The sequence below is a fragment of the Homalodisca vitripennis genome, chromosome 7, assembly GCF_021130785.1.
Source record: "Homalodisca vitripennis isolate AUS2020 chromosome 7, UT_GWSS_2.1, whole genome shotgun sequence".
NCBI classification, from domain to species: domain Eukaryota; kingdom Metazoa; phylum Arthropoda; class Insecta; order Hemiptera; family Cicadellidae; genus Homalodisca; species Homalodisca vitripennis.
The window spans coordinates 59,457,917-59,478,333 of NC_060213.1; the positions used below are offsets into that span (position 1 = coordinate 59,457,917).

The 20,417-nt window shown below is 31.3% G+C and overlaps 1 protein-coding gene across 3 annotated transcripts in view; it reads left to right on the forward strand.

Moving 5' to 3' along the window:
• The window catches only part of LOC124365880 (TP53-binding protein 1-like), an 81,547-nt gene that overhangs the window by 12,876 nt on the left and 48,254 nt on the right, over nucleotides 1-20,417 (forward strand). For all 3 annotated transcript variants that reach the window (XM_046821982.1, XM_046821981.1, XM_046821983.1), the window contains 8 exons: nucleotides 1,567-1,741; nucleotides 2,449-2,483; nucleotides 7,571-7,637; nucleotides 9,065-9,197; nucleotides 9,347-9,512; nucleotides 11,321-11,430; nucleotides 14,591-14,728; nucleotides 19,035-19,148. In XM_046821982.1, the coding sequence (XP_046677938.1) occupies nucleotides 1,567-1,741; nucleotides 2,449-2,483; nucleotides 7,571-7,637; nucleotides 9,065-9,197; nucleotides 9,347-9,512; nucleotides 11,321-11,430; nucleotides 14,591-14,728; nucleotides 19,035-19,148 (938 nt within the window). The remainder of the gene's footprint in view (nucleotides 1-1,566; nucleotides 1,742-2,448; nucleotides 2,484-7,570; nucleotides 7,638-9,064; nucleotides 9,198-9,346; nucleotides 9,513-11,320; nucleotides 11,431-14,590; nucleotides 14,729-19,034; nucleotides 19,149-20,417) is intronic.

Genomic DNA, 20,417 nt, shown 5'->3' on the forward strand with positions numbered 1-20,417 from the left:
AATTTAAAAATTACATATGATATCTGTGCACTACTAAATGAAACTTTTATTTATTGTTATTTGTTTGTTTTTGTTATTATAATCAGATAGTTCACTTTAGAAAAATATACCTATATTCATGGATAATTTTACCTAACAATTTTTATTTATTTTAGAATTATTTTCTCAGTAGTTCTAGGAGATCTGCATGGCAAGAGAAGTGCATTTAATAATGAGTTAGTTATTTTATTAAGAAGTGCATGTCAAAATGTACAGCTAAATTTCAGTATTAATTTAGCGTGATTCAATTTTATTGTATTTACTGTAAAAAATATATTACTGAAATATAAAACTTCTTGCTTTATTCATAACTTAACATATAGTAAGTAAATTAATTAAACAAACTAACTACTTTTTTATTGGCTAGAAAGAGTAAAATCATTTTTCCTACATTTATTAAATTTCTATTCTAAATTTCATTAAAATTTTATCTACTACAAATTTTTAATACAATTTTATTAATATTAAAATACTTACGTGGGATGTAAAAAATATATAATGTATACATGAATAATCAATCATCAACTATGCACCCCATTTTTTGTTTTACAGAAAAGTTTGTTGCCTATTAACATTTATCTTTGTACATTTTCTGTAAAATTTAAATAAGATATTAATTACTAGAACATTTATTTTAGGATAAATTAATATTCTTAATAATATGTATTGTTATGAAACATTATTAATTGTAATGTCCTAGATGGTTGGATTGTTTGTAATTTCTTCTACAAACAGTTCTACGTCGAATACACCAGCATTGATATTTTAAGAAAAGTGGAGCATCTGTCAGTATCAGTGTTCGACTGGCAGCCCCTCTGAACCGTCCAATGCTCTAAAAAATCTATTATGTCACTGCAGTCGGCCATGATATAGTAATCGGCCAGCTTGTGATAGTAACTGATATAGTAACTGAGCCACAAAACACGACGAAATGCTGAACTTAGGTTTTTACGCTCTGTCGTCCACAAATTACTGACTGCTACCCTCTTGGGTATTTACAGTTACAAACAATGAATGAGCATTGGTGCTCTCACACCGAGTGGCTGAAATCGTACCAAAAAACATCACGAGCGCTTCACAATGGCGAGGCTAGAAAGTACGTTACAGATACATTCAGATTGCCCATATTGCTAAATTTTTGAAAATCAAGCTGGTGCATCCAGTAGCTTTGTAGGCCTTTTTCCTGGGAATCGTTTGATACACTACTAAGTCAGTACGGTCATGACCTGTGCAGCTGGCACAGATAGTGACAAGACAGTGTATTTTAATGCTCCTTCATCCATTGTTAGAGATTCTAGCTTAGAAATAATATACAATTAACAAACATTTTGAATTAACCAAAGCAACATTTATTTGAATTAACCAACATATTTGAACATTATACATAGTACTCGTACATAAGTCAAGGGATTCAGAGAAAAGTTCAAACTATCCATGATTTTGAAAAACATGTTTGAACCACCTTCTGTGGTAAATATTTTTCAAATCTTTTTGAAATACATGGAATATCATAAATGGTTTGTACAGTGGCCGCAGAGATGGACAAGTCTGCGGAGACAGAAAAGTCTGCAGTGACTGCCAAGTTTGCTGAGATTGACAAGTCAGTCGAGATCGACAAGTCAGCCGAGACCAGTGTTATCAACAGCTCCCTAGAGGTGGAGACTAATGATTCCTTGCACAACATATCTTTGCCTGCAGCCCAGTACGTATTTAGACACTTTTTCTATTTGATTTCATAATGATTATTGTCACCCGTTATCACATTTTCTATGTAATTTAAAAACACTCAAGATTATCACTAATTAAAATACAATTGGTGTCGACTGTGTAAAGAAATAAGTTTACTTTATAAAATAGTCCTGTAGGAGACAGAAATTTGATGTGGAATGTGACATACATAAACAAACAAGTAAAGACTAGGATAAGTAATACTATTAAGTGGTATCCTATACATAGTGTTGTTTAAATAGTAATGGTCCTCTATGTGATCCTTTTCGGGCCTGAGCAAAATCCTTTAACTTTAAGCAAAATGTGAGCGAGATGCATTAATGCATTTTACATTGCTAAATTCTTTCAGTATACTGAAATTGTTTATAAGATAGGATTTGAAACATTCTAAAGATAAACTCTCAGATAATTCAGCAGAGTATAATGATACCACTTATCAAACGTTTTAGTTGAATTATTCAGTACTGCTATGTCAGATTCATTCTGCCCTGGTTGGTGCAGTAATAACATATTGTAGAGATATAGCTTGTGCTTGTGTTACACCTTACATACAGCTCAATGTAGTTAGATAAAATGTAATAGCTTAGGGATTGCTGGAGAATGTATAAAGTCAGTTTTATAAAAAAAATTATATGAAAGTGAGTAAACGATTATGTAATTATTCATGTGTTTTTCTTTCAGACTTCCTGAAGAACAAAACACAAGTTTAGCTCAAGGTATGTCTATATTTTACTATAAACTAAAAGAAGCCAATTTTCAATATGAGAATAGTAGTCAAGTCTAGTTGTAAACTCATTAATTAATGTTGAGTAACCAACCCTATGAGGTCCAGGGGGTGATTTTATTGTAGCCAAATGAACGCCCGACAAAACTACAGGTGACGATTTTTCCCCTCCTGTTATTTAGAAACCAGTATTAATTATATCCAATAACTGTTTGGAGTAACTTGTGTTTTACTGAATTTAATTGAAACGATATTTTGTTTCTTTGTCCTTCCATTTCATTTTGATTTTCTCTTTGTACCAATGACAGTTTGTCAGCCTACAATAGCCAATCATAACAATCTATATATGGCCGTTATTCCTTTGTTAAGATTTCTGATGTTTGTTGTATATACAAACAAGAAGATGAAATTTAATATAAAAAATAGTTTCTGAAGGTACAATGGGTTTTTGATTTCATTTATAACATTTGCAAAATCAAATTAGTTAGAGTTTTTATATCAATCAATCAATGATCTTTATTTACAGTATCATTAATATGTATATGTGCATTTATATGTATTTGAGTTATAAATGTAACTAAATAATAAACATTTAATATGTAACATTTTGATACCATAGCCATAAAATTATGCCTTATAATTATACAGATTATAATATACTGTATATGGAGGATTTTTGTCGGAGTCTAGAGTTATTGAACAGCTAAAGCTTTTATAAATAATCAACGATTTTGGATACTTGATTACAAACTTTTCACTAGTCATAAATTGTGTATTTTTTTGTTTGTGTGAAAGGAATCAACCACGAAAATTGAGCACCAGTTGTACAGTGTATTTCTTGTCGAAATATTCATGAATCAAAAGGTTGTCATTCACAAACAACCTTTTGGTGTAGAGAAGTAGAGATTTTGGTAGCAATCTGCAAGTCAGCAATTCTTTTCATTGTCATAACCATTTCATGAGATAGAACACACAGTTTGAGTGTTGCTATTTCATTAATTTATTAAAAACATCACAGAAAATGTAATGCCTAAAAACTGGTTGTTTAATATAAATTTGATAAAATAGGATACTCATCAAAAGAACAAATAAATTGATATTTTAAAAATATTACCCCAAACTCAAAGTTTAGTATCATTCTTAATATTGTTCATGATTGGCATAATAATAATTGTGTAACAAAATAAGTAACAATAAAATATTATTAAAGATTGATATCAAAATCACGGTTGTGGACGTCATATTACGATCATAGTGACTCCGTCACACACACACACACACACACACACACACACACACACACACACACACACACACACACACGCACGCACACACGCACACACTTGTGTTACTGACATAATATTATTTAATTATTTAATCAGCTTAAGATTTTCCCTATCAAGATGTATATTATATATAAAGTATTAAAACTTTACTATGATTTGATAAATAGCTACCAGCAGCCATGTAATTACTTGTAACCCATCCTGGAGTATTTTATGGTTTTATTTCTGGTGTTTATTGCACCATCCGGAAATATCTGATGCACAAATAGACGATTGGCTTTGTTTGCATAATGATGGCTTGGACATTGATACTGAAAATGACTTAGTGGAGAATATATAAAAAAATTTGGAATGGACACCAAATAGACAATAGACAATTGCTTTATTTTCGTATTCATTAAGAACAGAAATGGCGTCAAATATGATAAGACATATTGTCAATTAATTCTAGATAAAAGTTGCTAACTACATTAACAATTAACATGTTTAACTGACACAGTTTAGGTAGCTATTTCTTTAAAACATGATAAAAGTTTTACCAAAATAACAATTACAAAATACACATATAATTTACATAGTTACATTGGTATATACAAAGATAACTATTTATATATAAACTTTACAACCTGTCTCTGTAAAAACAGCCAAACAACATAATTTCAAGCCAAACAAAACCATTAAGTGGTTAATAAAAATAATTCTACAAACTACAACAGTTATAGAAATAATTTTGGGACATTTGAAAAATTTTTAAATTAGTCGTTAGTAAATCTCTTTTTCCAATATAATTATTTTTTTGGACAAGAATTTTCGAAACAAACAAAATAATAATGGTTTTTTGAGTTGGTTGATGCTAAAATCTTTAGTTTAGAATTTTTTGTCCAAAAAATAAATAATACTGGAAAAGTTTTGTTTTACTAATTACTAGTTTATAATTTGTTATGTCTTACACTATCTAATATATTATGAAAAACATGATGCACTGTTATAAGGAGACCCGGCCTCCTCCACCGCCCCACCGGGACGGCCGGCGTATCAATTATGTGAATCTAAAGCAGCTGTTAGCCGCTGAGGATTGGTCTTGTGTGTAAAATAAACTTGATCCGTCGTCAGCTTTTGATTTGTTTATTAAAACATTTAAAAATTGTATAAGTTGTAGCAAGGAATCAATATTACAAAAAAATAAATTCAAGAAACTAAAACCTTGGATTAATGATACAATTTGTTACAAGATTAAAAGAAGGAATTCATTATTCAAATTAGTCAAAAATCATCCTCAAAACATTCAATTGAAAAATCATTATATACGTTTTAGAAATAAGCTACTAGAGGAAATTAGGATATTGAAAAATGATTATTATAAAAATAAATTAGAAAGGTGTGAAGGCAATACTAAAAACACTTGGAAAGTTTTGAATGACATTACAAACCAAAGAATAAAAAAATAGCAAAACCATAGGCTTAGATGTAAATGGCAAACTTAAATATGATTCAGAGTATGTAGCAAATGAATTTAATCAGTATTTTCTTAATGTAGTAAGTGGATTAAAATTGTCCGATGATGTGCCATCTGATTTTTCTAAATTAAACATAAAAAAATACTTTATAGATAAACACCAACAAAGAACTATATTTTTAGAAACTGTATGCGAGGAAGAAATCCTTGGTATAATTAATTCATTGAAAAATAATACTTCTCCAGGTATAGATGAAATTAGTTCATATATTATAAAAACTGTCGCACCAGAAATAGTCACTATTCTCTCATATTTGATCAATTTTAATTTTCAAAAAGGGATTTTTCCAACACAATTAAAAACAGCCGTTGTAATTCCTATATATATAAAGGTGGACTAAGCAGTACGTGTAATAGCTACCGCCCAATCTCATTGCTTTCTTGTTTCTCAAAAATCTATGAAAAACTCATGAAAAAGAAAATTGTAAATTTTTTAAATAAGACAGATTTTTTTAGTAAAAATCAATTTGGTTTCAGAGAAAATATGAATACCGAAAGTGCTCTATTTAATTTTACCAAAAATGTATACAATGGCCTAAATTCAAGTAAATGTATAAGTGGTTTATTCTTAGATATAAAAAAAAGCATTTGACACTGTAGATCATACAATTTTATTAAAAAAACTTTATAGGTGTGGTATTCGAGGAATAGCTTATTCTTGGTTTGAAAGTTACTTACGGGATAGGTATCAGTGTGTCAGAATGCACTCCACATATAGTGAAATGGGCAAAATCTTATATGGCGTGCCCCAAGGGTCAGTATTGGGAGCAATCCTTTTCATTATATATATATATATATATATATATATAAATGATCTATGCTATGTCAGATTTCAAGGAACACTAACATCATTTGCTGATGATACAGCCCTTAGCTATGTCAAAGATAGCTGGACTGTTATCTACGTTGCTATGAGCAAAGATCTAGAAATAATTCAGTGGTGGTTCACAATGAACCATATGCTTTTAAGTACGGAAAAAACAAAATATGTCAATTTCAGTCTCAGAAAAAATGACATTATATTTGAACCCGTTTTCTATAGATGTGCTGACTGTATTTTGAAATCAAGCCAAATCAATAATTGCTTAACAATGGATTGTTCAACGATACAAAAATCGGATATTATAAAATATTTGGGAATTCATATGAATAGTGAATTTAATTGGAAAATTCACATATCGAACATTACAAAAAAACTCAATAATATTATAAGAATTTTTTAAGAAATATTTACAATTTAAAAATACTTAGAATGTTATATTTTGCGCTTGTACAAAGTCAAATTGAATACGGCATATTTCTTTGGGGAAGTGCGTATGATTCAAATTTAAACTCATTACTTATGCAGCAAAAGCACTTTGTCAGATTAATAACCCACAGTCATGGATTTGAACACTCATGACCATTATTTAATCAGCTTAAGATTTTCCCTATCAAGATGTTATTTATATATAAAGTATTAAAACAATACTATGATTTGATAAATACTACCAGCTTAGAAGCAAATGAATACAGCTTAAAACTAAGAAATTCAGGAAATATAAAAGTTCCAAAACCAAACAATACTTTTTTTACTAAATCATTCATTTTTATGTCACCGTGGATTTTTAATAAATTACCTAACAATATAAAAAACTCAAATAACAAATTAGTATTTTTAAAAAAATTGGGAAGGTGGTTGTTTGAGCTAGAGGATATAAATTCAGTTTTATATATTCAGTCATAGTAACTGGTTTTTTTACCTCACGGCCCATATATATATATATATATATATATATATATATATATTCAAATAATTTGAAAATTCTAATCTAACTCAAATAAGCAGGTTGATTACAACTATTATTATATATATTTTGTTTTGATTAAATAATACATTAATTTATATCCTCAAGAGAGATTCTAAATTGTTAAATTAAGTTGTTTGCTGATGTTTTTTTAATGTGTTAAAATATAATAAGGAACCTCCAAACAGGCTTAGCCTTGGAGGCCCTATATTTTCTCATTTATTGTAAAGTATAGGCCTAAGCGCATTTAGTTGTAGGTTATTTTTTAACTATAAGTTTAGTTTATAGGTATTTTGAAGAAGTAATTTTTTTATTTCCAGTATTTTGTAATGGTGCAGTCAGACCTGGCAAGATTTAGGAAATTATAACTCCATTATGTGAATTTACCTTTATGTATTGATGTATGTATGTAGCCTGTAAGAAAATGAGAAAATAAATCATTCTTCATTCTTTATTATAATGAAAAAATTAATATGTTTTGTTCTCTTAGCTCAAGACATTTCACAAGTAGATGTTTTGGATGAAAGTATGGAACTGGATGACAATATGCCTAAGAAGTAAGTCTGCTTGTTTTCTTTATTTTAAAAAGTGTTGGGTTTTTTGATGATTGATAGAAATTTTAAAATGAAAATGTTATAACTAATTTGTTTCTTTTGATATATTTTTAGTAATAGAGAAATAGTTGTTTTTTAATTCATTTTAATTCATTTTTATCATCATTCATTACAAATAAATTAGGCTCTGATTATTGTAAAGCCTGAATGTTTGAGCACTTGATAAGGCCCTGATTGTGAATTTCGTTTTCAATAAAACGTAAACTTATGTTAGTTAGTCTGAATGGTTGGCCCTAGTTAAAAACTCTATATAGATCTTTATCTATTTTCCAATGAATTAAGTACTGAACTAAAAATAGATAATTTTACAAACCCAACTACATTATATTCATATTTGTATAATAATTTTATAACTAATGTTCTATTATCACTTATGGACAGTAATCTTCTCTGTGTGTTTGTTGTATGTTTCTATTAATACAGTTCATGCCACATTGGTTTTGTATTATTCATTGGATTAGTTTTACAAAATAAATCTTCTCAATTTTTAATAAAATATATAAAAAGAACACAATGTACTGCATATAAGTTGAGAATAGTGTATTTTATGCCTCTTAGTCACTAAGATGTTTAACCCTTCAGCATTGTTTAATGGTTTTGTCTTGGTTAACAAAATCATTGTGCTGCGGAGGTTTTACTTGAACCTTTTTGTGTAGCCAATCTGTCAGTGGCATTCAGATCTATTTCAAGCAGTTGTCTCACTAAATAGAGGTCAAATCATTCTACCTTCTTCTTCTATTATTCTTTTTGTCATTACTTAAACATTTTGTTTTATTCGTCTGGCTTTTTTAACAAACAGATTATTTATGTTAGCTAACGTTTCAACATAATAGAAAAGCAATGTTCGCAGCTGTTTATAATGGGTTAAGTTTACATAGAGTTCATTTCAGTGTTTTAAAAACACTGTTTTAGTCAGTACACATAATAGTAATAGTATAAAATTGTTTTAATGTGCAAACTAACATGCCACAAGTGTTGAAGTTGGTTGGGCTTTGTAGGTATAGCCTAATTATGAACATTTTGATTATATGTAATATAAACAGTTATAAAATAACAGTAATGTGATGTGCTTGTATTATTTTATACAGTTATTTGTTTGTTTACTATACTTTTAAAAGTAGCCACAAAAAATAGTAAATTATAAAGACTGGTTAGCTGACTCACAATGTCGGAGATGGTAGGCAGAAACTTCCTGTGGCTGGTAGTACTTGGGCTTGTGAAAAGTCCTGTATTGAAGGGTTAAGCATTAATGTACCTTACTTTATAATCTTCATGCTCGGACTTGTCATGGAGGTAGAAGGTTTTTCTTTCTGGCTTGAAAAAGTTCTTGAATATTTAAATATTACTCACCTGTTTTGTGATTTGTCAAGACTCCCGATGAGGAAGCGTAAAGAAAGATCTGACGACTCGTCACCATCGCCTAAGAAATTCAAACAAGAAGGTGCTCCCGTACTTGAAACTTCAGAGGACAAAAGTACATCAGAGGACAAAAGTTCTTTTGAGGTTAGTTATGAGCTTAGAAGCTCATGTAGATTGTAGATTCAACATTTATGGTACCTGAAGCTGTGATGTTTGTAAAGAAAGTAACCTCTGTTAGCATTAAACCATGACTTTGCCTTTGTCACATAACCTGAGAATGAGTTGTTTAACAGGTGATCTATGAAGGCTCTGGAACGAAGCAGGAAGAGGGGCAAATTGTCAACATCTCATCAACTCCAGAGAAGACGATCATAATTAATGATTCACAAGAGTTCAGCCTTCGCATAGATGAAACTTCACCTCCTCAAACTGGTGAAGAGAAGACGAAGGATTCTCAAGGTGATATTAAATATTTAACTTGTTCTAAAATTTACTTTACTAGGATATTTTGAAAACATATCTAGCTTCTTTTATCATTTTGTTATCAGCAATGTTAATTTTTTCACCGTGGTATGATATCTAAAAAATCTGTCTCTTAAAAATACATTTATAAGAAATAGTTTGTGAAATACTCAATCAGACGAAGAATAATGTTATATATATGGCTTTGGATTCTGTGCCATGTTCTTAGGTAACGCCTGAAAAAGCCTTTATTTCCTGTTAGGAAACATTTTCCATGTGGACCAGACAGATCTAGGCCTATGTAGTCTCTGATTGTGTATTGTCTCCTCTGCATAACAATAAGTTTCAGCAACAATTTCAATAGTAACAAACGAATAAAAAAAGTCTGAAATTATCACAGGTTTATTTTGATTAGGTTCCTTCTACCCACTCACTGAAGTATAAGGAAAATGTGGAAAATCAGGTCCATCATAAAAAGTCCAACAGGTTGGGTTGGTCTTGAACACTTTCACTATCTGGCTAATTTTCCAATGTTGGTAGGACGATTTCACCATCACAATGTTCACTTTTGTCACTATTTTAAATGTCATTGTTCTATAATTTGGCAATAACCTCGGAATCGGAAAGAAAACAAGTGCTCAGTTGTTCTCACATGTTCAGTTGACGAGAACACCGAATGAGGTTAACACATGAACTAATATAAACAAAACCGACAGCAGGTTATGATTGTTTTAGTTCAGTTGTTAATATTAGTAGCTTTAAGAGTGCTGTGTGATTGTATGACCAATTCGCAGACTGGCTGCAAAACTGATCTTATGGTGTACAATGCTGTCCAACAGAGTGAAATGGCGAAATTACAATTTTGGATGAGATCCGACACACGGGTTGAAAGGGTTAAATATTATTCATATGCTCTTAAAAAATTTTCTTATAGCAACATAACTTTATTGGCTTATTTATGAGATTAGAGAGGAAGCATACACAAACAGCTATACGGCAACACTTTGTTCTTATTCATGACACTGCTCTGTATTTACCCTTACTTGAAGTATAATCCAAAAATGTGTTACATCTTCTACCTGTGTATTCACTTATTTCTGCATTATAACTATACTTATGAGCCTGTTGACTGATTCTTCTAGTTCCACTGTCTGACTTTGTCCCTTGAGGTAGCGTGCAAACCATTGGAGTGCTGTTTAATGGATCCCAAGTCGGTTAAGTTTAGCCAGTATGAGGTGATGACCTAGGCAGTCAAAAACCTTGCTAAGTAGAGTAGTTATGGTGTTGCCAACTTCTATATTGTCAATTATTAGCTCAGTAAGGTCGATAATTGCAGTAGTAATGGATGTAACGGAGATAAAACCATGCTGCTTGTTAGTTAGTAATTTGTTACTTCTTAAGCGCTTCAAAAGTCTAACAGTGTCTATTGTATTTCATCCAGCACCACTGTGAGGAGTAGTAATAACAGCAGACGTTCGTATCTCAATCCAACCTCCTGCTGCAATGAACCCAAATTCCCAACTGGTCCTCCCACAAAGCTCCACTTTATTAATATAACGCTCTAACACTGTCTGTTGTATTTATTTCAGACCATTTCATGCTTCTCCATATCCAGGAATACCATTGCAATGTCTTTTCCATACTCTTTTCCATGTTCTTCTTGATGTTGTCTTATTCCTTCTCAAATTGTTCTCTTTAGAATATTCTCACACTTGAATATTAATAGTATTCTGAATGGTACAATTCTAGATTCACTATTCTTCTCAATTCTGAATTGTAAATTTAAAACGGTTTTGTTTTTCCAGAGAGTTATACATGGAAATCCCATGATAATGAGAAAATGTCATCGCCAAGTCAAAGTTATATGTCACAGAAGAGCGCGTCCTCATGGACCTCCCACAAGGATCACGAGGATGTGAGTTTTGTTTCCTAACATTTTTGTGTGTGTTAATAGTAGATTGTTAATTGTTTCACTTTTAATTTTATTTCAGAGCCTGAGAGCTAATTTGGATTATGGAAGCCCACAACCTGGTATTTGTCAAAATAGATAAATTTCATATAGGAATGAAATTGATCGTTAGTTTTGGTAGAGGTCAACATGGAGGGCATAAAAAGGATTAACCTTTCCAGCGTTATTGACGCGGATCCACGGAGGGCCACTACAAGCTCAAAACGTTATTGCCGTGGATTCGCGTTTTTGCATTCTTTATTTTCTTATTGCTATGTTAGTTGAATATTTTGCTGCTAGATGGTTCTAGTAGTCATGCGACATACAGACGGGTTGCCCTGCCTCGAATTCTGTTACAATGGGAGTGGCAGTTGCTTCTAATTGGCCAAACACTGTCTAGCGGGTGTGGCCCCGCGCCTTTCACAAAGTCATTGACGGGAGCTCCCGTCAAGGCATCTAGTCAGTTAGTTAGTGAGAAGCGTCCGGTACACGCATATGAATTTCGGTTATCGCTAATTTTCTGTTGTGTTATATTCTTTTTAAAGTAAATTATTCATATTATATACAGCAGTTTCCAGTATTTATTTAATGTTTTTTACCATTATTCGTGTAAATGGCGAATCCAGACGATTCGGAATTTGAAGATTTGGTAATTCTGAGCAATTACTTGGTCAACCCCAAACTTTTTAATATTTTACTACGGTCATAAGGATGTTATCAGAAAGCAAGAAACATAATTCAAGCCCTGCAAGGCTGTCCTACAGGTTGCCGAGCGATAAGAAGGTTCAAAGTCCACGTGATAGCAGTGGCTTGCGGGAGACGCGCGGAATGTCAGTTGTGACAGCCCGCCACCAAATAAACACTCTTTGTCTACTTTTGTATTTTTCTAATTTTATTGGTTTGTAATATAGTATATGTTTATCTATAAAACTGTGTTTCATTCCCCTACTTACTGAATAAATGATAAAAATATTAGTGACAACTACACTGCTATTCTACGATATTCTCAAAAGTGAAAAATTAGTCCTAGGAAATCCAAAAAGGGCTAAACAAATTTTATTTACTGTTAAATAACTCTATTTTGACATACAGAAACGAAAATAAATTTAACTTTACACATTGGAAATTTTAAAAAATTGTAACTTTATCAAAGATCAGGTCCAATTTTTCATGACGCTTAAAGGGTTAAAAGTATAAAATTACAGTTTTTCTCAGATCATATTATTCTTAGCTTGATACACTTACAATTGTCATGCTCATAAATAAATATTAGCTTAAATCAGTGTCAGCTAATGTATACAAATCCCTAAAGCGGTCACTTTCAACTTGTTATTTGTTTGACTGTAATATAATTATTATTTTTTGTGTCTGAAAGTCGGATTGAAGTGTATATATTTTATTGAAGTTGTTTTATATTTTTAACCCTTTAGGCAGAGTATTATTTCTGAATCAAATACAAGCAACATGATCATAAAGAACCACATGAAAATATTTCAGAGCTGAAATTAGTTACAACTTTGTCGAGAAGTGCTTCACTACTCTATTTGACTCTGGTAGTATGCTTAACTAATTCATTAAGATTGAAAGAGACGAGTATGTTTCTAATCCTAATAACACTATGATAAATTAAATTTAAAAAAAATTACATTCCAATCGCCACAAATTAAAATAAACTAATTCTCCCTAATTACGCTATGTACAAGCTTTTCTAACTTATCAATGAATTCTTGTTCCTTGTAGTGTTGAGCTCTATACAAACGGATAAGCACAGATGTTAAGTTACTTTTTGGGTCAATCTTATTTACAAATTTACACTTTATATTTAAGGTCACTTGAGGAGAGATATCTCCTACCCTTCTTCCAATCCTCCCATGTAATCAACACAATTTAAATATTTGAAGATCTATATTTGTTGATATTTCGCTTCATCTTCATATTATTCGAAAACATGAAACAAATTCAAGCAAATTCCCTAACCAGGCGCATATTGAGTTAAGCTCCATTCACTTTCTGCTGAGTGCAGCATTGAAATCTGACACTGGTACCGAGCGAATACTGAAATCTGGAGTCCACATTTGTTTAAAGAAATCCATAAAAAATCAGTGACGAAGACGTTAAAACAAACTCTTCACATTGTTTCGACATCGGAAATACCTAGGCTACAAAGGAGCTCAGCCTGGTTACCCAGAAACTATCCAATGTAATCTAGATGAAGAGGTATTCTCATTGTCTCGTCACGTGCACAATAAAATTGAGTGCACTAAGATGTTTTAGACACAATCCCGAATCATAGTGGATCAACTGTGTTTTATACACATAGTGTAGCTATGGTGGGAAGGGTTGATTCTGTGCGAATATTCAGTTAAGTTCCATTTTACCTTCCACTTAGTGCAGCACCTGAAATCTGACTGGTTCCTGTCATCATGGTGAAATCTTTTACCTCTGTCAAGTTTCAGACACTGCACTAAACGAAAATGGAGCTTAACTCAATATTCACAATGAATATTGATTCCACTGCAGCTACATTTTCTAACAAAACTTTTTCTATATTTCTGAAGTTATGTTTTAGGGCAAGTGATACAAATACTCTGGATAATGCATTTCCCACACCTAACTCAAAAAATTGAAATTGTTGCAGAATGTTACACTGTTATTAATAGATTGGATATTCTAACCCCAGCTTGGAGAAGCAGTTTTTAATATTCATTCTATTGCAAGATTACATTAATCATGAACTTAATCTTGTCCACTGTCAGGACTAAACATGAGAACGAACTATGTAAAATCTCTATCTAATTTTCTCAAATCCCAAGTTCCTGAAGTCATCTGGATTATTGTAAGATTGTGACTATCCTAGCCATGTACTCATGAAGATTATTTGTTGTCCCCAGGATATCCCTCACTCTCATTGAGCCCTGAACTATATTTGATCCTGAACTCGAGTTAATATTGAGCTTTCGAGGTAATTTTCTACGGTCAGGATCAAAAACCTGTTCTAGATTCTGAACAAGGTTGTCCTTATGCAAGGAACTTGTTTTATTTAAATATTCATTGAAAATTAATAATATCTTTTTAAGTTATGAAAAAAACTCACCCAAAACTATTTATTCACTGTTTAATGTTTCAGAGGTATCAAAACAGGGACAAACTAATTGAGGACTATAAAAAAGAAATCATGGATCTGAAAAAAGAAAATGAAGATCTGATAAAGAAACTGGCATGTTTAAAACGTGGATCGATATCACCAGAAGCAAAACCATCCCATGTGAGTAGGTAGAGTTGTAGAGTACATTATCTAGTTAGAGACAAGTATTTTTTAGTTTCATTAATTTTTGTGGGATAAATTAAGTCATATTAAAAGTTTTAAATGTTAATGTTAAGTTTGTTAGTCTTCTTTTCAGTTTATTAAGTGTAGTATATATAATGTTGCTGATTGGAACTACTGTTGTTTGGATTACTCCATGTTTAAACTTATCAAAATGGTTTGTCAATAAATTAGTGTTAAGTAAAGATCTGCGGTACACTGAACATTTTGGTTTACTAAAAAATGATGCAAACTAATAGTTATTGGAACAAGGTCTATCTGGTACGATGTTGAGTCTAAGACATGCTGCTACACTGAATTACAGTGAATACTGATTCAAAAGTGAGCCCACACTCACTTCGTTCTCATGTTTATCTAGATGATGACGTCATTCCTTCTTACTTGTAGATTATCTTAAAATTTTTACTGTTCTGGTCCATACGACCATTTGAATACCTGCAATGTCTAGTGGTGGCTGCAATTTCCATAAGTTACATAAGTTGTTGAATCGTTTCCCGCGTTTTCCGTTCTGTTGCCATAGATGACTGATTTTTCTAATTTAATCTAATATTTCAATCCAAATAAATTTTTTAACCAACTAGGATATGTTATTATTTAATTTATACTGACATTCAATACGAATTGTTCAATCCATAACTGTAATTGATCAACCCACTTCAAGCGCATGTCAATTATTTATTGTTCTAATGGGAATGAAATGAATCCATTGATTAGTTATCGTGGAATAGTTCTGCAATGTATGTGTGTGTACCACTGTGTTTGTAAATATTTTTTTATTAACCATACTATGCATTCCCAACTTTGTCAAACCTAGATTCCTTGTAACGTTACTTCCGAAGGTAACTTTCCTTGTAACATTACTTTCGAAGAGGTCTACTAGGAGGAATAGGAGCTCTAATTGAAATTGGAAAACATACTAGAGAAATGGTAATCAGCAGGTTGCAAGAAAAGTGGGAAAGGGAGGACAAATATGAATGTATCTATTGTCTCATCAATGAAGTTTAAGATGTGGATGAGTGGGAGTCATGATGAGATGAGCTACTATCTTACACAAGCTTTCTTTAAGCATAGGAGCTAGAAAAACATTATACTTCATTAATTAAACTTTTGACTTTGACGATGTTTCATAACTGATAGTACATAAATTATTTCACCATCACTTTCCTAATTACGGTTTTCCTAAACGAATTCAATCAGATAACGGAAACCCAATTTAAAAGTAACGAATGGATCAGGAAATTTGAATCCCACAGCATACAATTAATATACAGTCCAGTGTATCACCCCAGTTTTAATTTGGCAGAACGGCCACAATTAGAGAAATAAAGCGCTGTCTCAGAACATATTGTTCACAGAATCATAAGAGATGGGTGAAATAAGTACCTGTTATAAATGAATGTCTTATTGAAATTTTACCATGAATCAACTGGATTCACACCAAACGAACTACAGTTTGGAACAAGAAATATCAGATTTTGGGAAAAATATGTATCAAACCCTCTAGCTGAAGAAGTACCAATTGAACACAAACTACTGATTGCAAGGCGTAAACTTGAAGAAAGTAGAAAGAAGAGATCTGATAAGATAAATGAAAAGAGAAAACCAGTTTTCTCTCCAAATTAATCACCAAGTATTGGTAAAGTCCCATCACCTTTCTAAAGCTATAGCTGGTGAAACATCAAAATTATTTGAAGTGTACGAAGGACCATTCCATAATTCAAGAAATCCTCGGGAAAATCGACCTACCAAATTTCTGATTTATCCCAAGAGCATGTATATGGACCTTATCATATATCCTCTTTGAAGCCATATAAAAACTCGGTCAACAACGCTACAGAAGATACTGAAGTTGACGCGTTGGGACGTGTGTGAAATTAATACTATTTCCCCAAATAAACAGTGCAACTATACACCCAGTGACATAGACACTTTTAATCAATACTATATAAAAACATTTTCCTATCAGGAGGGGATAATAATTTGTTAGTGGAAAGTATACTGCTATTCGGTACACAATTCATTAAATGTGTATTTCCAAAAATAAAACTATGTCCTTTGACATTGAGTAAATATTTGCCATTGATCTAATGTTTCTCTATTGTTTGTTTATTGTATACTAAAAATCTTGTAACTTTGTTTCGTTGGCTTAGCTTAAATACTACCTAACCCTAATGTTAATTTTGTTCTCTTTTTCCCTATTGTTTGTTTGTTAATTCAATTTATTAAATAGTATGTAAAGATCATCAATTAATTCACTCATTTAATGTGGTTCATCCTTCTCTTTAAGTATCACAAATCTATATGTATCATTTGCTATTCATTCGTCATTGTATCGAAACTATGTTCATTTATTTCACATGATTTCTGAGGGGATATTGTAATGACTCATTTCATATGCCCCATCTCACATTCATTTCAATACTTAGGCCTAATTTAATTTAGAAAATTTGTTAGTAATAATAATTAAGGAATAATTATTTATAAATTGTCTAAAATTTTAATACAAACAATAATAAATACAAAATTAAATATATCAAAATTCACCTTATTACATATAAAATTCAAAAGTTATAAAGTGAACTAAAGTCAGTGATACAGTGTGCAGGGATGATTGTTGAAGAGTGAAGAGAGCAGAGATTTGAAAGGTGAAGAGGAGAGAGGGATCTGGAAGAAGTGAAGCAAGATTATTATTATAAAGAAACTGGTTACATTTATTCAGCAGTATTTGAAAGGTTTACTTTATTAAATTCTTATTATCACTGAAGTACAAAGAAGCAGAAGACAGACATTGGGTGAGAAAATTCCTTTTAAGTTTAATAGTGATTCATTGGAAGAACATAAAACCCCAGGAACATTCGATTTGGCTAATAATTCAAAATTAATATAATTAAAATTTAACAACAATTATTTTTCAAAATTACAATATCTTTTATTAAAAAAAAAAAACCCAATATTTCTATTTCATTAAGCCAGCACAACCACCCTGCCCTAAAAAATTAAGAATTGTATTTAAAAATTTACCATTATTGTATCCTCTATCTTGTTTCAAAATTCAAACTTGTATGTCAATTAATTTTTCATCATTAAAGTTCACATTTATATCATACTGAGTTATTTTGTTATTTCTAACTATAATCAGAATACAAATTAAGTTTAACCATTTATTTAAAGTAATAATAGTAGTAGGACATTACAATAGTAATAGTAAGTTCTATTTTATATCTTGACAATGTCACCCGTTCTTCCAGCTGTGCTGGATTAAAAGAATGTATGTTATGTAAACTGTGACAATAAAGAATTTGAAATATTATTTGTGGCATTCGTAATATCATCAGACAGCATGTGCCGTGCTCATTAAGCCAGGAGAGACTGGATATATGAACGTTTACTAGTGGAAATAACTCCAGACAATTTAGTGGTCTGCATGCTCAAAGATAGAGGAAATGACAAGGAGTGGAAGAATATCTTATAGATATAATGAAACTCAAGAAAGTAGAGCTGGGAAAAGTTCAATAGAGGCTAGAAACTCCAAGAGAGAGTAATACAAGGGTCAAACAAGATAAGTAGAAATTCAACCAGGTGATACCTTATTCAGCTGAAATGGCCATAATAAAACAAGGTGTGTTTTTTAGTGGGTAGCCGAGAATGTATCCTCACACAACCCAAAGTAGCGGTCTCTTCGGGTACTTGTATACACGTTTTTCAGACCTTGTGGGAAAAACCTATAGTTTAAGACAATAATGTTAAATTTATGAATAGAATTAAGTGTTTGATATTGATACTTATCATTCTTTCATGTAATTGCCTAAGCTGCAAATGATGCAGCATGTTGAAGATAAATACCTTTCTGTGTGGCTTTTCAATATTGTGATTGAGAAATGTACTATTGAATATGTCTTTTTATGTTTCTTGAAATTAAAAACCAATAAACAAATAATATACAATCCTAACAACTTTAGAAGTTTTATTATTTTATGACAACCCAAACTAAAATAATAAAATAAAAATCCAGAAGCAAAGTGAAAAAAAAAATTCTCTGGGGGGAGAATATAGTTTACAACTGAAAGGGAAATGAGGACCACTCTGTGTCAGGTACGGGGAACTTTCAAGGCACTTCAAAACAAATAAACGGTTCTGTTTATGTCAATAGTTTGGAAACCAGAACTTGTAGTTACCACATATCCCTGTATCAATATATGCTACTCTGTACAGAACATTTACAATATGTTGATGTGGAGTTGTGCAGGCAGTTGGAGAAGGCAAGACGAGGACTGTGACAGACGAGAGACTGACCAGCAGCCTGATCCAGTGGACAATAGATGACAAGACCAACAAAGTGCTAGCAGCGGAGCTCAAACAGGTTGGTTGGAGAGGTGAATATGTATTTGGTCCTGCGCTTTACCATTTGCTAAAAAACTTAAACTATTTCTAGTCATCAGAATTTATTTTGCTTTAAAACTGAAAACTTTTGATCAATCAATCAATCATTTATTGTCAGAACACAATGTCATCAGCTACAGGATAACAACAATCCACACTAGCCTATAATTATTAAGTACAAATACATTTTAAAAATTCATAAACTCTTTAAATACATGTTTTCTTTACTATATTCAAGAGTAAAGTTTTTTTGTCATTTTGAAAGACATCGTCAAAACAGTGAATATTTTGTTTAATAGTCCTAGGCCTAATTTAAAATTACAATTTAGTGTTCCAGGTGTAATAATTAACTAAAATTTTTAAAAATAGAGTGATGCCAAAGTACTAAAACCAGGTTAAAAGTTACCCTATACATCAAAGTACTCACTTACATTATACAAGAATTTTTCAGTTAACCATAACTTAACAGTGGTTTTAAACCTGTTTAAGGGCATGCCTTTGACGTCACTTGGTAATGCACTGAATAACTTAATGCCCTGTTATACAAAGCTGTTTTGAGTGCTAGAGTAATTACATCTCTTTGTAACAATATTTAGTGTATTCCTTGTTTCATAGCCATAAATATCAGCTATATGTTGAAAAGCATAGAGGTTTTCTTTAATATACATTAGTGTAGAAAAAACATACAGGGATGGGAGGGAAAGAATGCCTAATTTCATAAAATATGGTTATAGTGTGTCAAATTACAAATAAGCCTAATGATTTGTTTTGCAAAACAAACAACTTATCATAATAACCAGAGTTTGAGGGTGACTATATAGTTTAGCTGACTATGTACAGAGGCATAATCTATAGATCTATCAGTATCTGACAAAAATTACATATTTGAAAATTGTAAACTGTAGATTTTATTGAATGTTAGAAGTTTGAATTGATCCTTCCGTTTTCATCACTGTGCAAGCATTTATGTTAATTGCCAAACACATAAACTCTTCCTCCAAAATCAAATACTATTGTTAATCAATGTTCTTGTGAAGAGTTGTAGGTTAAAAATCATATTTGTTAATTGCTAAAATATTTTTGTGGGAAAGGAATTTTTTAACTGTGCATACTATGTTTGTCTTTCTTCACGGGTAATAAATTACCTGTGAAAAAATATGAAATATACAAAATGATCACAATTTTATGAGGAACAAGTTTTGAAATTAGTTTTCTTATAAGCTGGATATAGCAATGTCAACAATGAACA